Raw genomic sequence first — 12,819 nt, forward strand, 5'->3', positions numbered from 1 at the left:
TTTTTTTTTTTTTTTTTTTTTTTTTTTTTCTTTTCTGGGTTGGCGTTGGCCTTTTTTTTTTTTTTTTTTTTTTTTTTTTTTTTTTTTTTTTTATTTTTTTTTTTTTTTTTTTCTTTAGTACCTAGACTCACCAAACTTAGTGAAAAAAAAAAAAAAAAAAACCAGACCGAACAGCCAACCCAGGAGGGAAAAAAAAAAAAAAAAGAAGCTGCTAGTGAAAAAAAAAAAAAAAAAACACTGTACCGTGACAGGTGTGGGCCCTCCAAATAGTGTGAAAAATAGTGAGTGATGAAAACTGAGTGATGAAGGCAAACGGATGTGAAAAATTGAGTGATGAGTGATGAGTGATGAGTTATGAGTGATGAGTGATGAGTGATGAGTGATGGAAATTGAGTGATGAAAATTGAGTGATGAAAAATCCTTATCCAAACAGGCCCTTATTGTTTTCAGTTTCCATAACTCATAACTCAAAAATCAGAGAATTGAGTGATGGAAACAGAGTTATGGAAACAGAGTTATCGTTTGGCCAAACAACCTTTTTGCTATGGGTCCCACCATTTTTGAGTTATGAGTTATGGAAACTGAGAATTGAGTTACGGAAACACCTTACCCAAACAGGCTCTTAGCTTCAGTGTTAGTGAAGCAGTGAGATTCAAATTTTTTTTTTTTTTTTTTTTTTTTTTTTTTTTTCATTCACCTTAAATTTTCTTAGGAAACAAAGAAATAATATTTATATAATTGATTTGTAATTTTGTTAATTTAGAAATGGTAAATTGGAGAATTCATTTGGTCAATAATTTATCTACTCTACTCTTCCTCCGAATCTCTCCAATTTGGGGGAATTAAAAATGAGGGGTTAGAGGTAGTTGAAAACCCTCCAAACCCCTCCCCCTCCTTCTTTAAAAAACTTCCAAACAAGATAATTGAATTACTCTCCCTCCCTCTACTTTACTCTCCCTCCTTTTTTTTACATCCAAACAAGTTGTTAGTTTCTATTCCTTGAATTGATATGGCGGTACAATTAGCAGATGATGTGGTATGAAAAATAATTTTTTATTATTTTGTTTGACACATCAGTTTTTTCCATACAAGAGATAATGACAAAGACTAAATTAACACGACACTAAAAGGTCAAGAACCAAATTGACACAATTGAAAGGATAAAGACCAAATTAAAATATGATATAAAAGATGAAGACCAATTTTGTAATTTACCCTTTTTTTTAATAGAATATAAACACCCTCTTGATTAATTAGTAGAAAATAACGATCTAAGAGGAAGAATAACTAAATAAAGTAATTAATTAGTAGAAAATAATGATTTAAGAGGAAGGGTACAAGAATCTTCTTCCATTTGCTTGTTATAAATAAATAGCCTAGGGGAGGAAAAGGGATTATTAGTTCATAAACTTGTTTGATTTTCATAGAAAAAAAGAAGAAGAAAGAAACCATGAAGAAGAAGGCATCAACAGATCTCAACAACACTCAACAAGAACGCTGTGTCTGAAGAATTTCTTGAATTCAAGAGGAAGGTCAGTCAGTTTTTTTGTTTCTCTTTAACTCATTGCAATCAATATATGTCTAAACATGAGGATGACAAAAATCATATATGTATGCCTTAACTTTAGACACTCAATTAATGTAAGAGAACTAAATTACTTTGTCATAATCTAACAGCTTCAATTTGAGATAGAGAAAATGAGCTGGTTTTTTCTTTTTGCTTTATGCAGAAAAAATGGGGTGATAAGTTAAAAGGGTATAAGTGCTTCATGTTGTATGCAAGGTCACTCTACATCACTTGGGGTAATCGTGAACACTGGACTTGGGATTGTTTTGAGGAAACTGGGTGAGTTTTTTTTTTTTTTTTTTTTTTTTTTTTTTTTTTTTTAATGGGTGTATTTAGTATTTACTATTCTCCACAATTTTATTGTATGTACCTTAACTTGCAGTGATGAAAACATTGAAGTAGCCAAACTTTCTCATGTATGTTGGCTGGATGTGAAAGGAAAATTGACAATGTCAGATCCGTCACCAGAAGTTGAATATGAAATTGTGTATGTAGTGAAGTTGACAAAGGGGGCTTCTGGTTGGGAACTCCCTATCAGACTTAAACTTTCTCTACCAGATGGAAGAGTTCAAGAACGCCAAGTTTGCCTCTCGGAGAAGGCTAGAAAACAATGGTTTGAGCTCAATGTTGGCAACTTCCAGTCCAAGGATGGAGAATCAGGAGAGGTTTGCTTTGATCTTTTTGAGCATGGAGGACATTGGAAAAACGGTCTTATAATTAAAGGTGGCATTCTTAGGCCAAAACAGAGATGACTCTTCGAAGTTTTTTTGAATAAACATAGAATACAAGGGTCCATTTGGAACGGAAGGGAGGGAGAGGACATAGGTGTGCTTATGATAACAGGTAACACTATTTTTTTACAAATGTTTGAGTTCGTAAGTTGTTATTTATTCTCATATGAGGCCATTGGCACCTATGAAATTAATTTATTATCTATCATTATCAACTTCTAATAAAAACTGTCCTCATACTTACTTTATTGTATGATATATATAGTCATACTATATATTCTTTTAGGTCTCGGTACATATTGGCCATATTGGATGATTTGTTTGTTCAATCTCAATTGTGTTTGCGAGAGTGTCCTGTCTGTATGATGAAATTTTCAATAAATAATTTAAACAATTATTCCAGATAAGAATCATGGATCCTTAAGATCCCTTTCTATTAAAAAAATATGATAAAAGCGGTTCTAAATTTTATAATTCTGGTTGTATCTAACTTGCATTTATACTGTAGTTTTTTTTTTTTCAGCTGGTAATTGCTTATAGGGGTTTGAGCTCAGTTTGAAGATTATTATTTTATTGTTAGCTCTTGCACAAATGGATGCATGCATATTTCTTGCAATCACATTCACCTAAAGATTAAAATTTTTCTTGTTGAATGGTAATTTGTTTCCATTTTTTTGTTAATGCAGCTTGGAGTTAGAGAACATATGAGATACTTTATGGAAAGGTCTTGTTTGCATTACGAGTTTGTTGTTTGTTTGAATTTTGAAGTGTTACTAAATAGATAACTGGGAGCAACTGTATTGTATTTTAATTAGTGTAGGCTGTATAGTAAAAGAGATTTTATATGAAGAAAGGGACATGTTTCATGCCTATTTTAATTAGTGTAGGCTGTACTAAAAGAGATTTTACATGAAGAAAGGGATATGTTTCATGCCTAGAGTTCAAGTTTCTGTCTATGTAGAATTTTTTGGTAGTTAGAATAAGGTTTCTATATATATCGCAAGTGAACCATGTTTAGATTGTAAGGTTGAATTTATTCAACCATCTAATTGGCTTTATTCCATACCAAATTTGCTTGTAATTCAGCATTTAGTAACCCTGTATTTAGGTGGGTTTGTTGTAAGGGTAGTGAGTGAGATAGAGTAAAGATTGCTCAAGAGTGTGCAAGAAAACAGAGACTCGCGGCTGGGACTCGCGGGTGACTCGCGGGTGACTCGCGGCTGCAAGCCGCCAGAAGCAGCACACGTGCCAAGCATGCTGGAAGATGAACAGTCATGCTAGCTGGAGCACTACAGGACAAAACAAGACAACTGGCCATACGGTTAACTCGCGACTGGATCTCGCGACTTAGTCAAGCCGCGAGGTCAAGCCGCGAGCCACCCCTGATTTGTAAAACCTGACGTTTCACATTCCTCTCCCACTCCAGTATAAATACCCCTTTTACCCACGATTGAAAAGGAGCTTCCAGAGAGAATTTTAAGAGAGAAACCCTAAAGAAAAACAAGATTATTTCACCCACAATCTATACCTTAGAGTCTCTTCAAATTCCTCTACTCTCTTCCTCTCCATTGTCAAATCCTTGAGAGGCATTATACCAAACTTGGTTCTCACCATCATCATCACTGTGAGACAGTTGTTTGGATTTCTGGGAAGCAGTTAGGAAGGAACTAATCTTCATTGGTTGATGCTACGGTCTAGTAGCGGAATCCGGGAAGCTAGAAAAGAAAAAGGTTCGGCGCAACCTCGTTGGAGCAAGAAGCTTGGAGGGCTTAGGTGCACTGGTAGATTAGGCTTGGAGGGTCTATTGCTGTCCTTGTATCCCAACTGTATTTTCTAGTGGATTGTTTACCGCTTGGAGGGCGGCGGAGAGGTTTTTCGCCGAGGACTTCGGTTTCCTCTTCGATAACACATCGCGTGTTGTCTTTGTGTTTGCATCTTCCTTTCTCTCTATCTTTGCCTTTTTATTATCTGCTGTGGTTTTATTTTGTTATGGCTTAGATAGTCTTTAACCAATTTCGTATTATAGCATGTGTTAAGTTTCCGCACACTAGTTGTTTGACATATTGCTTGTATGGGTTAAGTTGTAATTTGGGGGTCTAAACGTTCAAAGGTGTTTTGTACACGTTTTTGAACTTTCATAGATGCTTCGCAAAACTGAACCGTTCTACAAGAGGAGCTGATGGATGAGTAGGCTTCCCCTTTCAATTCACGAAATGTGATCTGGGACATGAGGGGAGTTTAAACACACACACACACACACATGTATATCGTTATTCCCATTGATGACATCAGATATTAGAGTCCAAGATGGAAACTTTGGAAGAAGCCTTTTAAAGAAGGGATAGATAGAGAAAAGAGAGGGGAGAACAAGATGTTCTATCTCCCTGTTTTAGGTTAGCTTATAACGTATAAGTTAGTTTTTGTCAGAGGGATTAAGGTCATCAACAATAACTCTCTCTAATGACTACATTTCTTTAGTGCCCAAATAACTGCCCATGGGTTAGGTCGAAACTGTAAGATTGAATTTTATCAACCATCTTGTTGGCTTTATTCCGTGCCAAATTTGCTTGTATTTTAGCAATTAGTAACCCTGTATTTAGGTGGGAATCATGTAAGAGTAGTGTGTGAGAGAGTGTGAAGAAATGCTCAAGATTATGCAAAGAAGCAGGGACTCGTGACTAGATCTCATGGGTGGCTCGTGGCTTGCAAGCCACCGAAAGTTGCACACGTGCCAAACATGCCAGAAGTTGAAGCGTCATGCAAGCTGGAGCACTACAAGACAAAAAGTATAGACTGGCCGTTTAGTTACCTCGCGGCTTGAACTCACAGCTTAGTCAAATCGCGAGGCCAAGCCGCCAGCCAGCTCTGTTTTGAAAAACTGACTCTTCGCATTCCACTTTCACCCTAGTATATATACCCCTTATACCCACGAAATGTAGAGAGCTTCCAGAGAGAATTTTGAAAGAGAAACCCTAGAGAAAAACAAGATTGACTCATCCACAATCTTCACAAAGAAACTCTTCAAATTCCTCTACTCTCACCCTCTCCATTGTTACATCCTTGAGAGGTTCATTATCAAAACCTTTTCTCACCATACCTACATCTGTGAAAAGGTCATTTGGTGTTTGGGAAGCAGTTAGGAAGGGACCAATTTCATATTGGTTGATGCTATGGTTTATAGCGGAATCCGATAAGCTAAAGAAGAAATAGGTTCGGCGTAACCTGATTGGAGCAGGAGCTTGGAGGGCTTAGGTACACTAGGTAGATTAGGTTTAGAGGATCTTCTGCTATTCATGTATCCCAACTACATTCTTTAGTGGATTATTTACCGCTTGGAGGGCAGCGGAGAGGTTTTACGCCGAGGGGCTTCAGTTTCCTCTTCAATAACACATCGTGTGTTGTCCTTGTGTTTGCATCTCTCTTCCCTTAATCTTTGCCATTTAATTTCTGCTGTGAATGTGATTTTATTTGGTTTAGATTGTTTATCAATTCTGTATTATGCTTATATTCATATTATGTACATTAATTGTTTAATAATAAGCTTAAATTGATAATTTGGAAATTGGGGGTATAAACGTTCAAGTTGTTTTATACACTAATTGAACTTTCAATTGGTATCAGAGCGGGTGCACTTGTTGAGGTTTAATTACCTAAGTGCGATCCTAGACACCTTAGTTATGGATGAAGCTATGGAAAAGGCTATGTTGTATTGTGGTTTAAATGTTTGTGATAATGACTGTATGAGTATGTTTGAAGGGTGCCCTAACAATGAACTCCTAGAGTTATTAAAACAAATAAACATGCTAGAATGTTTGTTCACATGCTGAAATATTTTGAAAATAAGAATCACATTTTACACAATAGTCTATATGAGTCTAACTCGTTGGTTAAGAAGTATAAAAGAAGAAATAGAATATTGTGTGATAAGGTTTATATTTTGAAAAAGAAAATTCAATCTAGCAAGAGCATGGAAAATGAAGATAAGTTTCTGTTTGAAGGTCAAGAGTGCTTGTCCCATGCTTGCCTATTTGTGCACACCTCTTTGAAGGTATTTAATTCATGTTTATGGTATCTTGATAGCAGCTGTTCTCGTCATATGACAGGCGATAAGTCAATGTTTAAGTCACTCAAAGAAAAGGTTGGTGACTATGTAACATTTGGCAATGGGAGTCATGCTCAAGTTCTTGGCAAAGGGACTATTGAGATACCTAGATTACCTCTATTGAAGGATGTCTTATACATCAAAGGGTTGAAAGCAAATCTTTTAAACATCACTCAAATATGTGATGAGGATTTCCTTGTTCAATTCTCAAAGAAAGGGTGCATAATCATTGATGAAGAAGGGATTCAAGTCTTGGAAGGAAAGAGGACTACCAACAATTGCTACAGAGTGGTTCCTACGACACCAATTTCCTGCAGAATTGCTCGTGTTAACATGTTGGAACTTTGGCATCAAAGATTCGGACATGCAAACTTCAAACAAGTGGTTAAAGTATCCAAATTTGAAGCTGTTGAGGGACTTCTAAAATTTGGAAAGGTGGAGAAGACTTTTTGTGGTGCATGACTAATGAGGAAGCAAACAAAGGCAAGTCACCACAAGGTGAATGTGATCACCACTTCACGATGCTTAGAGCTTCTTCATGTTGATCTAATGGGGCCCACAAGAACTGAAAGTCTAGGAGGAAAAAGGTACATTATCATTGTTGATGATTTCTCAAGATACACTTGGGTAGAATTTCTTAGAGAAAAATCAGAAGCGTGTGAGAAATTGAAAATTCTTTGCAAGAGACTACAAAACGAGAAAGGGGTTCCTATTGTCAAGATAAGGAGTGATGATGGCAAGGAGTTTGAGAATGCAAGATTTGAGTCGTTTTGTGAGAAGAATGGAATCAAAAAGGAATTTCCAGCTTCCAAAACTCCTCATCAAAATGGGGTGGTTGAGAGGAAAAATCGGGTGATCCAAGAAATGGCGAGAGTTATGCTATTCAACAAGCAAATTCCTCAAAAGTTTTGGGGAGAAGCTGTGAACACCTTATGTCACATTGGCAATAGAATATATTTTCGAGCTAGAACAAAGAAGACCGCATATGAAATTTGGAATGAAAAGAAGCCAAAAGTGAAGTACTTCCGAGTATTCGGAAGCAAGTATTACATTCTCAATGATTGTGAGAACCTTGGGAAGTTTGATGGGAAAAGTGATGAAGGCATTTTCCTTGGGTATTCTACTAATAGCCGGGCATATAGAGTATTTAACAAGAGAACAAAGATGGTAATGGAGTCCATCAATGTGGAAGTTGATGATGCTATAACAAAGGTAGAGATGGTTGATGATGAAGAAGGGCCAAGCTCTAAAGAACTCACAACTGAGGGCGAAGCCCAAGATATTGAAGTTAAAGAACCTACACCAGAAAAGGAATCAACTCCTGTAAACTCAAAAATGGAAATAAGATCAATCTTTAGGACATCAAGTCCTCTCACTCCTCCGGAAGTTCATTCTCCCATCTCTTGGAATGATGAAGTGTCTACCTCAAAGAAGCCATCATCAAGAGTGATCAAAAACCATCTGGGAGTAACATCATTGGATCTTTAGATGAAGGTCTCTGTCTTAGAAAGGGAAACTACTCTGCACTCATGACCATTATTCATGTTGAGTCTTCGAAGGACTTGAATTTACTTGTGCAAGAGCTTGGGAAGCATAATGATGAAGAATCAATGGGAGTTGTTGAAGAATCAGATGCTGAAGAAGATGGAAGCACAATCAGTCTTCAAGAGAACTACAACTCACTCCTTGAGAAGTTGGGAGAGTATGCAAGGGTGGCCATGGCAGCCGTGAAGAAGATGAAGAAGGCAGAGGAGGACTATAAGTCTTCTAGTGTGTTATAAGGAGGCCAAGGGTGAGATAGAGACGCTGAATTGTGAGCTGATTGAAGCTTACACAAAGGTCAAATTTCTTGAGCTTGAAGTGGTTCAAGCAAATGTCAAGATAAAAAGGGTCTCCACTAAGAAGCTTGATGAAGTCCTTTTCCAACAAAAATCATTCTCCGATAGAACCAGATTGGGATATACTGGAGAAAGTAGTTCAGTTGTGAATATCTTCAAAGAAGTGAAGTTTGTGAAGGTCAAAGAACCGGTTGTAGTTGCCCCTACTGTGGAGAAGGCAAAGGTTGAAAAGAAGAAGATTGTGGCTAACCAAAGGGTGTTGAATAAGCCCCGGAACCAATCTATGGTTAGGTCTGAAGCCAGAGGGACATCTCTTCCAAGATCACAAAGAGGTCCTAGAACGAACCATGTTTGCCATCACTATGGACTTCAAGGACACACCCGACCCAATTGTCCTAAGCTGAGAACATTGAGGAATGCAAGTGATCAAAGGTCAAGAGGACCGAGAAATGACAATAGGACTTGGGCTGTTGAGCCATCAAGAGATCGAAATGGTGATCTCGAAATGATGGATGTGATGAAGATGATTGGTGCATTCACCAACTGCTTGGAAAGTTTCACTAGAAAGTTTGAAAGTCCTAACTCTCATATCCAATCCTATAGGGATATCACCCCAAACACACGTGACGTGTGGGTGAAGAAGGGTACTCATGCATAAGCATTACAACATGTCCATGCATTAATATTTCCTATGTTTTGTGATTATGCTTGGTGGTTTGCTTATTGATTATGTGAATTGAAAATTATTTGTTTGTTTTTGGATTCTTTCATTTAAAATGTTTTTACATTGTTGCTTTTGATCAATCTTTTCCTTCTTGTATGTCAAAAATCCAAAAACCACATAAAAAGTAGAAAATCCAAAAAGTTTGATCGACATTGTTGAGGTTTGTCTTAAAATATGTTTTACCTTGTACCTTTGTGCAAATGGCTTTGTGCATCTACGAGCATAACTTGTTTCCTATGCACTCATATCATTGTGGGAGAAATTTTAAAATCTATGTGACTGTTGTAAATAGATCTTCAACCTTGTCATGAATGACTAGTGAATGATTTTGTTGATCTTGAGACATGCATAGACTTGTGCCTATATATCTTCCCACTCTTTTATTTTTTTCTGTTTTTGCTAAAAGAACTCATCAAATGTAAATCTCCAAATGAAAAGAGATATTGAGCTGCAAAAATCTGTCGCACATACTAGTATTTGACTAGGAAAAAGGGAAAGCGACATTTATGAAAATTATATGATGCCAAAAGAGCCAAAGGCTAACTCATCAAATTGAAATATCAAAAATTTCAGGCTCGATCTCACAATGAGATGTATTGATTCAAAAAGATCAAATGATATGATGTATATTGAGCCAAATGAAAAGTTTCAAAATTATGTTATCAAGTTTTGTGGGAGGTCATATATGCATATTTCTATAATTGAGATGAATCACATTATCTAGTGCTAATTGTATATGTCTTGGTTGAATTGATCATTGAAACTTCACATTAGACTAAGGACTATCTCATTGATGATATCCACACACATCACATAAGTCTATATTTAATGAATGTCATATTCATTTGTGTGATTATACTTGACTAAATGTGTTTTCACATGCTCAATTCTTGTTAATCAAACACAAAAAGATTTTTGTGTGTTTTAGTTGTTTTTGGAAAGTATTTTTGTTTTTGCAAAAATTGTCAAAATCTTCAAAAACAGTGTTGCCATGTTCTGGCGACTCAGTCACGGGGTGGTCCAATCGCATGCCCCAGTCACAAGCCCACACAAAGATTTTTAGCGACTCACTAGCGGGTCAATGTCCCAGTCGTGAAAAATACTTAGAATATTTTTCAAAATTTAGGTTTTTATGTTTCTCGCGATTTAGTATGGTGACTTGTTCACAAGTGGAAGGTCCAGTCGTGAGGGGTACACAGAGATTTTCGCAGCTCACCTCGCGACTCTCTCACAGGTAGACTTTCCAGTTGAGAAAAACACTTAGAAAAATTTTCAAATTTTTGGTTTCTAGGTTTCTCGCGGCTTGTTTTGGCGACTTGCCTCAGTCGCGAAAATCGCGTGTTTTGCATATTGAGGGTTATTTTCAAGGTCATTTTCAAACACTTTTCATTTTTCCCTCATGCATCCTTATCACTGTTCATACCTTCATCTCTTGCCCTCTTTTCTCATTGACCCCTTTGTCTATTCGTGTCAAAAAGGGGGAGAGTAAACTATTTCTTGTGCACATTTGTAAGGGGAAAAATTCTATTTCTTGTGCACATTTGTAGGGGGAGAAATTCATTATACTTGTCCTTTTATTACTTGCTATACCATGAGGGTCTAATGTGTTTTATGCAAGTGTTTCAAGTTACAAGTATAAATGTTCCAAGTTCATCATAACTCCTATGATTCATGATAGGGGGAGTGATATGATAGGGGGAGAAAGAGCGAAAGAGTTTTGTGTTATATTAACTATGTTTTTGCTTTGTTCGTAGTTCATGATTATGCTTCGCTATTTAACATGTTTTTAGATTTGTACCCATGTTACTTTTGTAAGCTTTTAGGGTTTTGTTTCCTTGTGGTTTGTAGGCTTTTATGGTTTGTACCATGCTTATGCAGCCTTTATGCTTTGTAGCCTAGTACTTCTAGCTAAATGTTATGCATTTTTTTTAAGTACTCTCACTCTTGTGCCCTAGTAGGATTTTGTTCCTAGATGCATATACTTCATGTATTGTGCATTGGTTGAGTGTTGGACATGCAAATTATTTGCATTGAGCTTATTAGCTTGTATGTTTGGATGTTCATTCCAAGTGTGAATGAGCATTATGGTCACTATTTTATAGTGATTGCTTGTATGGTCAAGCCATGGTTTATTACTTAATTCCATTTTGCTTGATTGTATTGTGCTTGCCTCATATGCATTACAAGTTTTTCTACATACAATGATCATATTGTGTTGTTGTGTTTCAAGAGATACTTGTTCATATGTTTCAAGAGCTACTCAGATTCTAGAGTTAGGTGTGAGTAAGTTTTGTTCAACTGTTCCTAACTCACATGTTAAGTCTAGAGTTTGTTTTAGGGTTTTGTCACAGAATAGCCAAAGGGGGAGATTGTAAGGTTGAATTTTATCAACCATCTTGTTGGCTTTATTCCGTGCCAAATTTACTTGTATTTTAGCAATTAGTAACCCTGTATTTAGGTGTGAATCATGTAAGAATAGTGTGTGAGAAAGTGTGAAGAAATGCTCAAGATTATGCAAAGAAGCAGGGACTCGCGACTGGATCTCGCGGGTGGCTCACGCCTTGCAAGTCGCCAGAAGTTGCACACGTGCCAAGCATGCCAGAAGTTGAAGTGTCATGTCAGCTGGAGCATTACAGGACAAAAAGTACAGACTAGCCATTCAGTTACCTCGCGGCTTGAACTCACGGCTCAGTCAAGTCGCGCGGCCAAGCTGCCAGCCAGCTCTGTTTTGAAAAACTGACTCTTCGCATTCCACTCTCACCCTAGTATATATATCCCTTATACCCACGAAATGTAAAGAGCTTTCAGAAATAATTTTGAGAGAGAAACCCTAGAAAAAAACAAGATTGACTCATCCACAATCTTCACAAAGAGACTCTTCAAATTCCTCTATTCTCACCCTCTCCATTGTTACATCCTTGAAAGGTTCATTACCAAAACATTTTCTCACCATACCCACATCTGTGAGAAGGCCATTTGGTGTTTGGGAAACAGTTAGGAAGGGACCAATTTCATATTTGTTGATGCTATGGTTTATAGCGAAATCCAGTAAGCTAAAGAAGAAATAGGTTCAGCGTAACCTCGTTGGAGTAGGAGCTTGGGGGGGTTAGGTACACTGGTTAGATTAGGCTTGGAGGGTCTTCTGCTGTTCATGTATCCCAACTACATTCTTTAGTGGATTATTTACCGCTTGAAGGGTGGCGAAGAGGTTTTACGCCGAGGGTTTCGGTTTCCTCTTTGATAACACATCGTATGTTGTCTTTGTGTTTGCATCTCTCTTCCCTTAATCTTTGCCATTTAATTTCTGCTGTGAATGTGATTTTATTTGGTTTAGATTGTTTATCAATTCTGTATTATGCTTATGTTCATATTCCGCACATTAATTGTTTGATAATAAGCTTGAATTGATAATTTAGAAATTGGGGGTCTAAACGTTTAAGATGTTTTATACACTAATTAAACTTTCAAAAACTAACCTGATTCCAAACAAATACAAGTTCCATTAGCGTTAATGTGCATGTTTCGATCATCAAATGAACAATATGCTTTTCTGTTTGCGTATGGAGGATGGAGGTGAGTATATGCAAACTCTTTAGACTCAATGAAATACTAATGAGATTTTGGCAAAAGAACCTTTCTATGCACGGCCTGTGTCTTTGTGCATTGGGGAGAGTTGTAATCGAGATTTTGTTTATTTGTTGTACAAGCTAATGGTAATGCTAACTAATTAAATATGTTGGAGGTACGGAGCAGGTATGCTTTAGGCATTTTACTGTGCATAAATAGCAAGACATTTTAATGGAATTCAAAAGATTGGATTGAATGAGAAAGTTCTTTTGCAGTTAGCCTTCAAATAG

At 36.9% G+C, this 12,819-nt stretch overlaps 1 protein-coding gene across 2 annotated transcripts in view; it reads left to right on the top strand.

Moving 5' to 3' along the window:
* The window catches only part of LOC126721677 (protein PHLOEM PROTEIN 2-LIKE A1-like), a 111,629-nt gene extending 109,310 nt beyond the window's left edge, over positions 1-2,319 (top strand). For both annotated transcript variants that reach the window (XM_050424733.1, XM_050424732.1), the window contains exons 3-4: positions 1,784-1,846; positions 1,950-2,319. In XM_050424733.1, the coding sequence (XP_050280690.1) occupies positions 1,784-1,846; positions 1,950-2,319 (433 nt within the window). The remainder of the gene's footprint in view (positions 1-1,783; positions 1,847-1,949) is intronic.
* The last annotated feature ends 10,500 nt before the right edge of the window (positions 2,320-12,819 follow it).

This window comes from Quercus robur, chromosome 4 (genome assembly GCF_932294415.1).
Source record: "Quercus robur chromosome 4, dhQueRobu3.1, whole genome shotgun sequence".
Lineage (NCBI taxonomy): Eukaryota > Viridiplantae > Streptophyta > Magnoliopsida > Fagales > Fagaceae > Quercus > Quercus robur.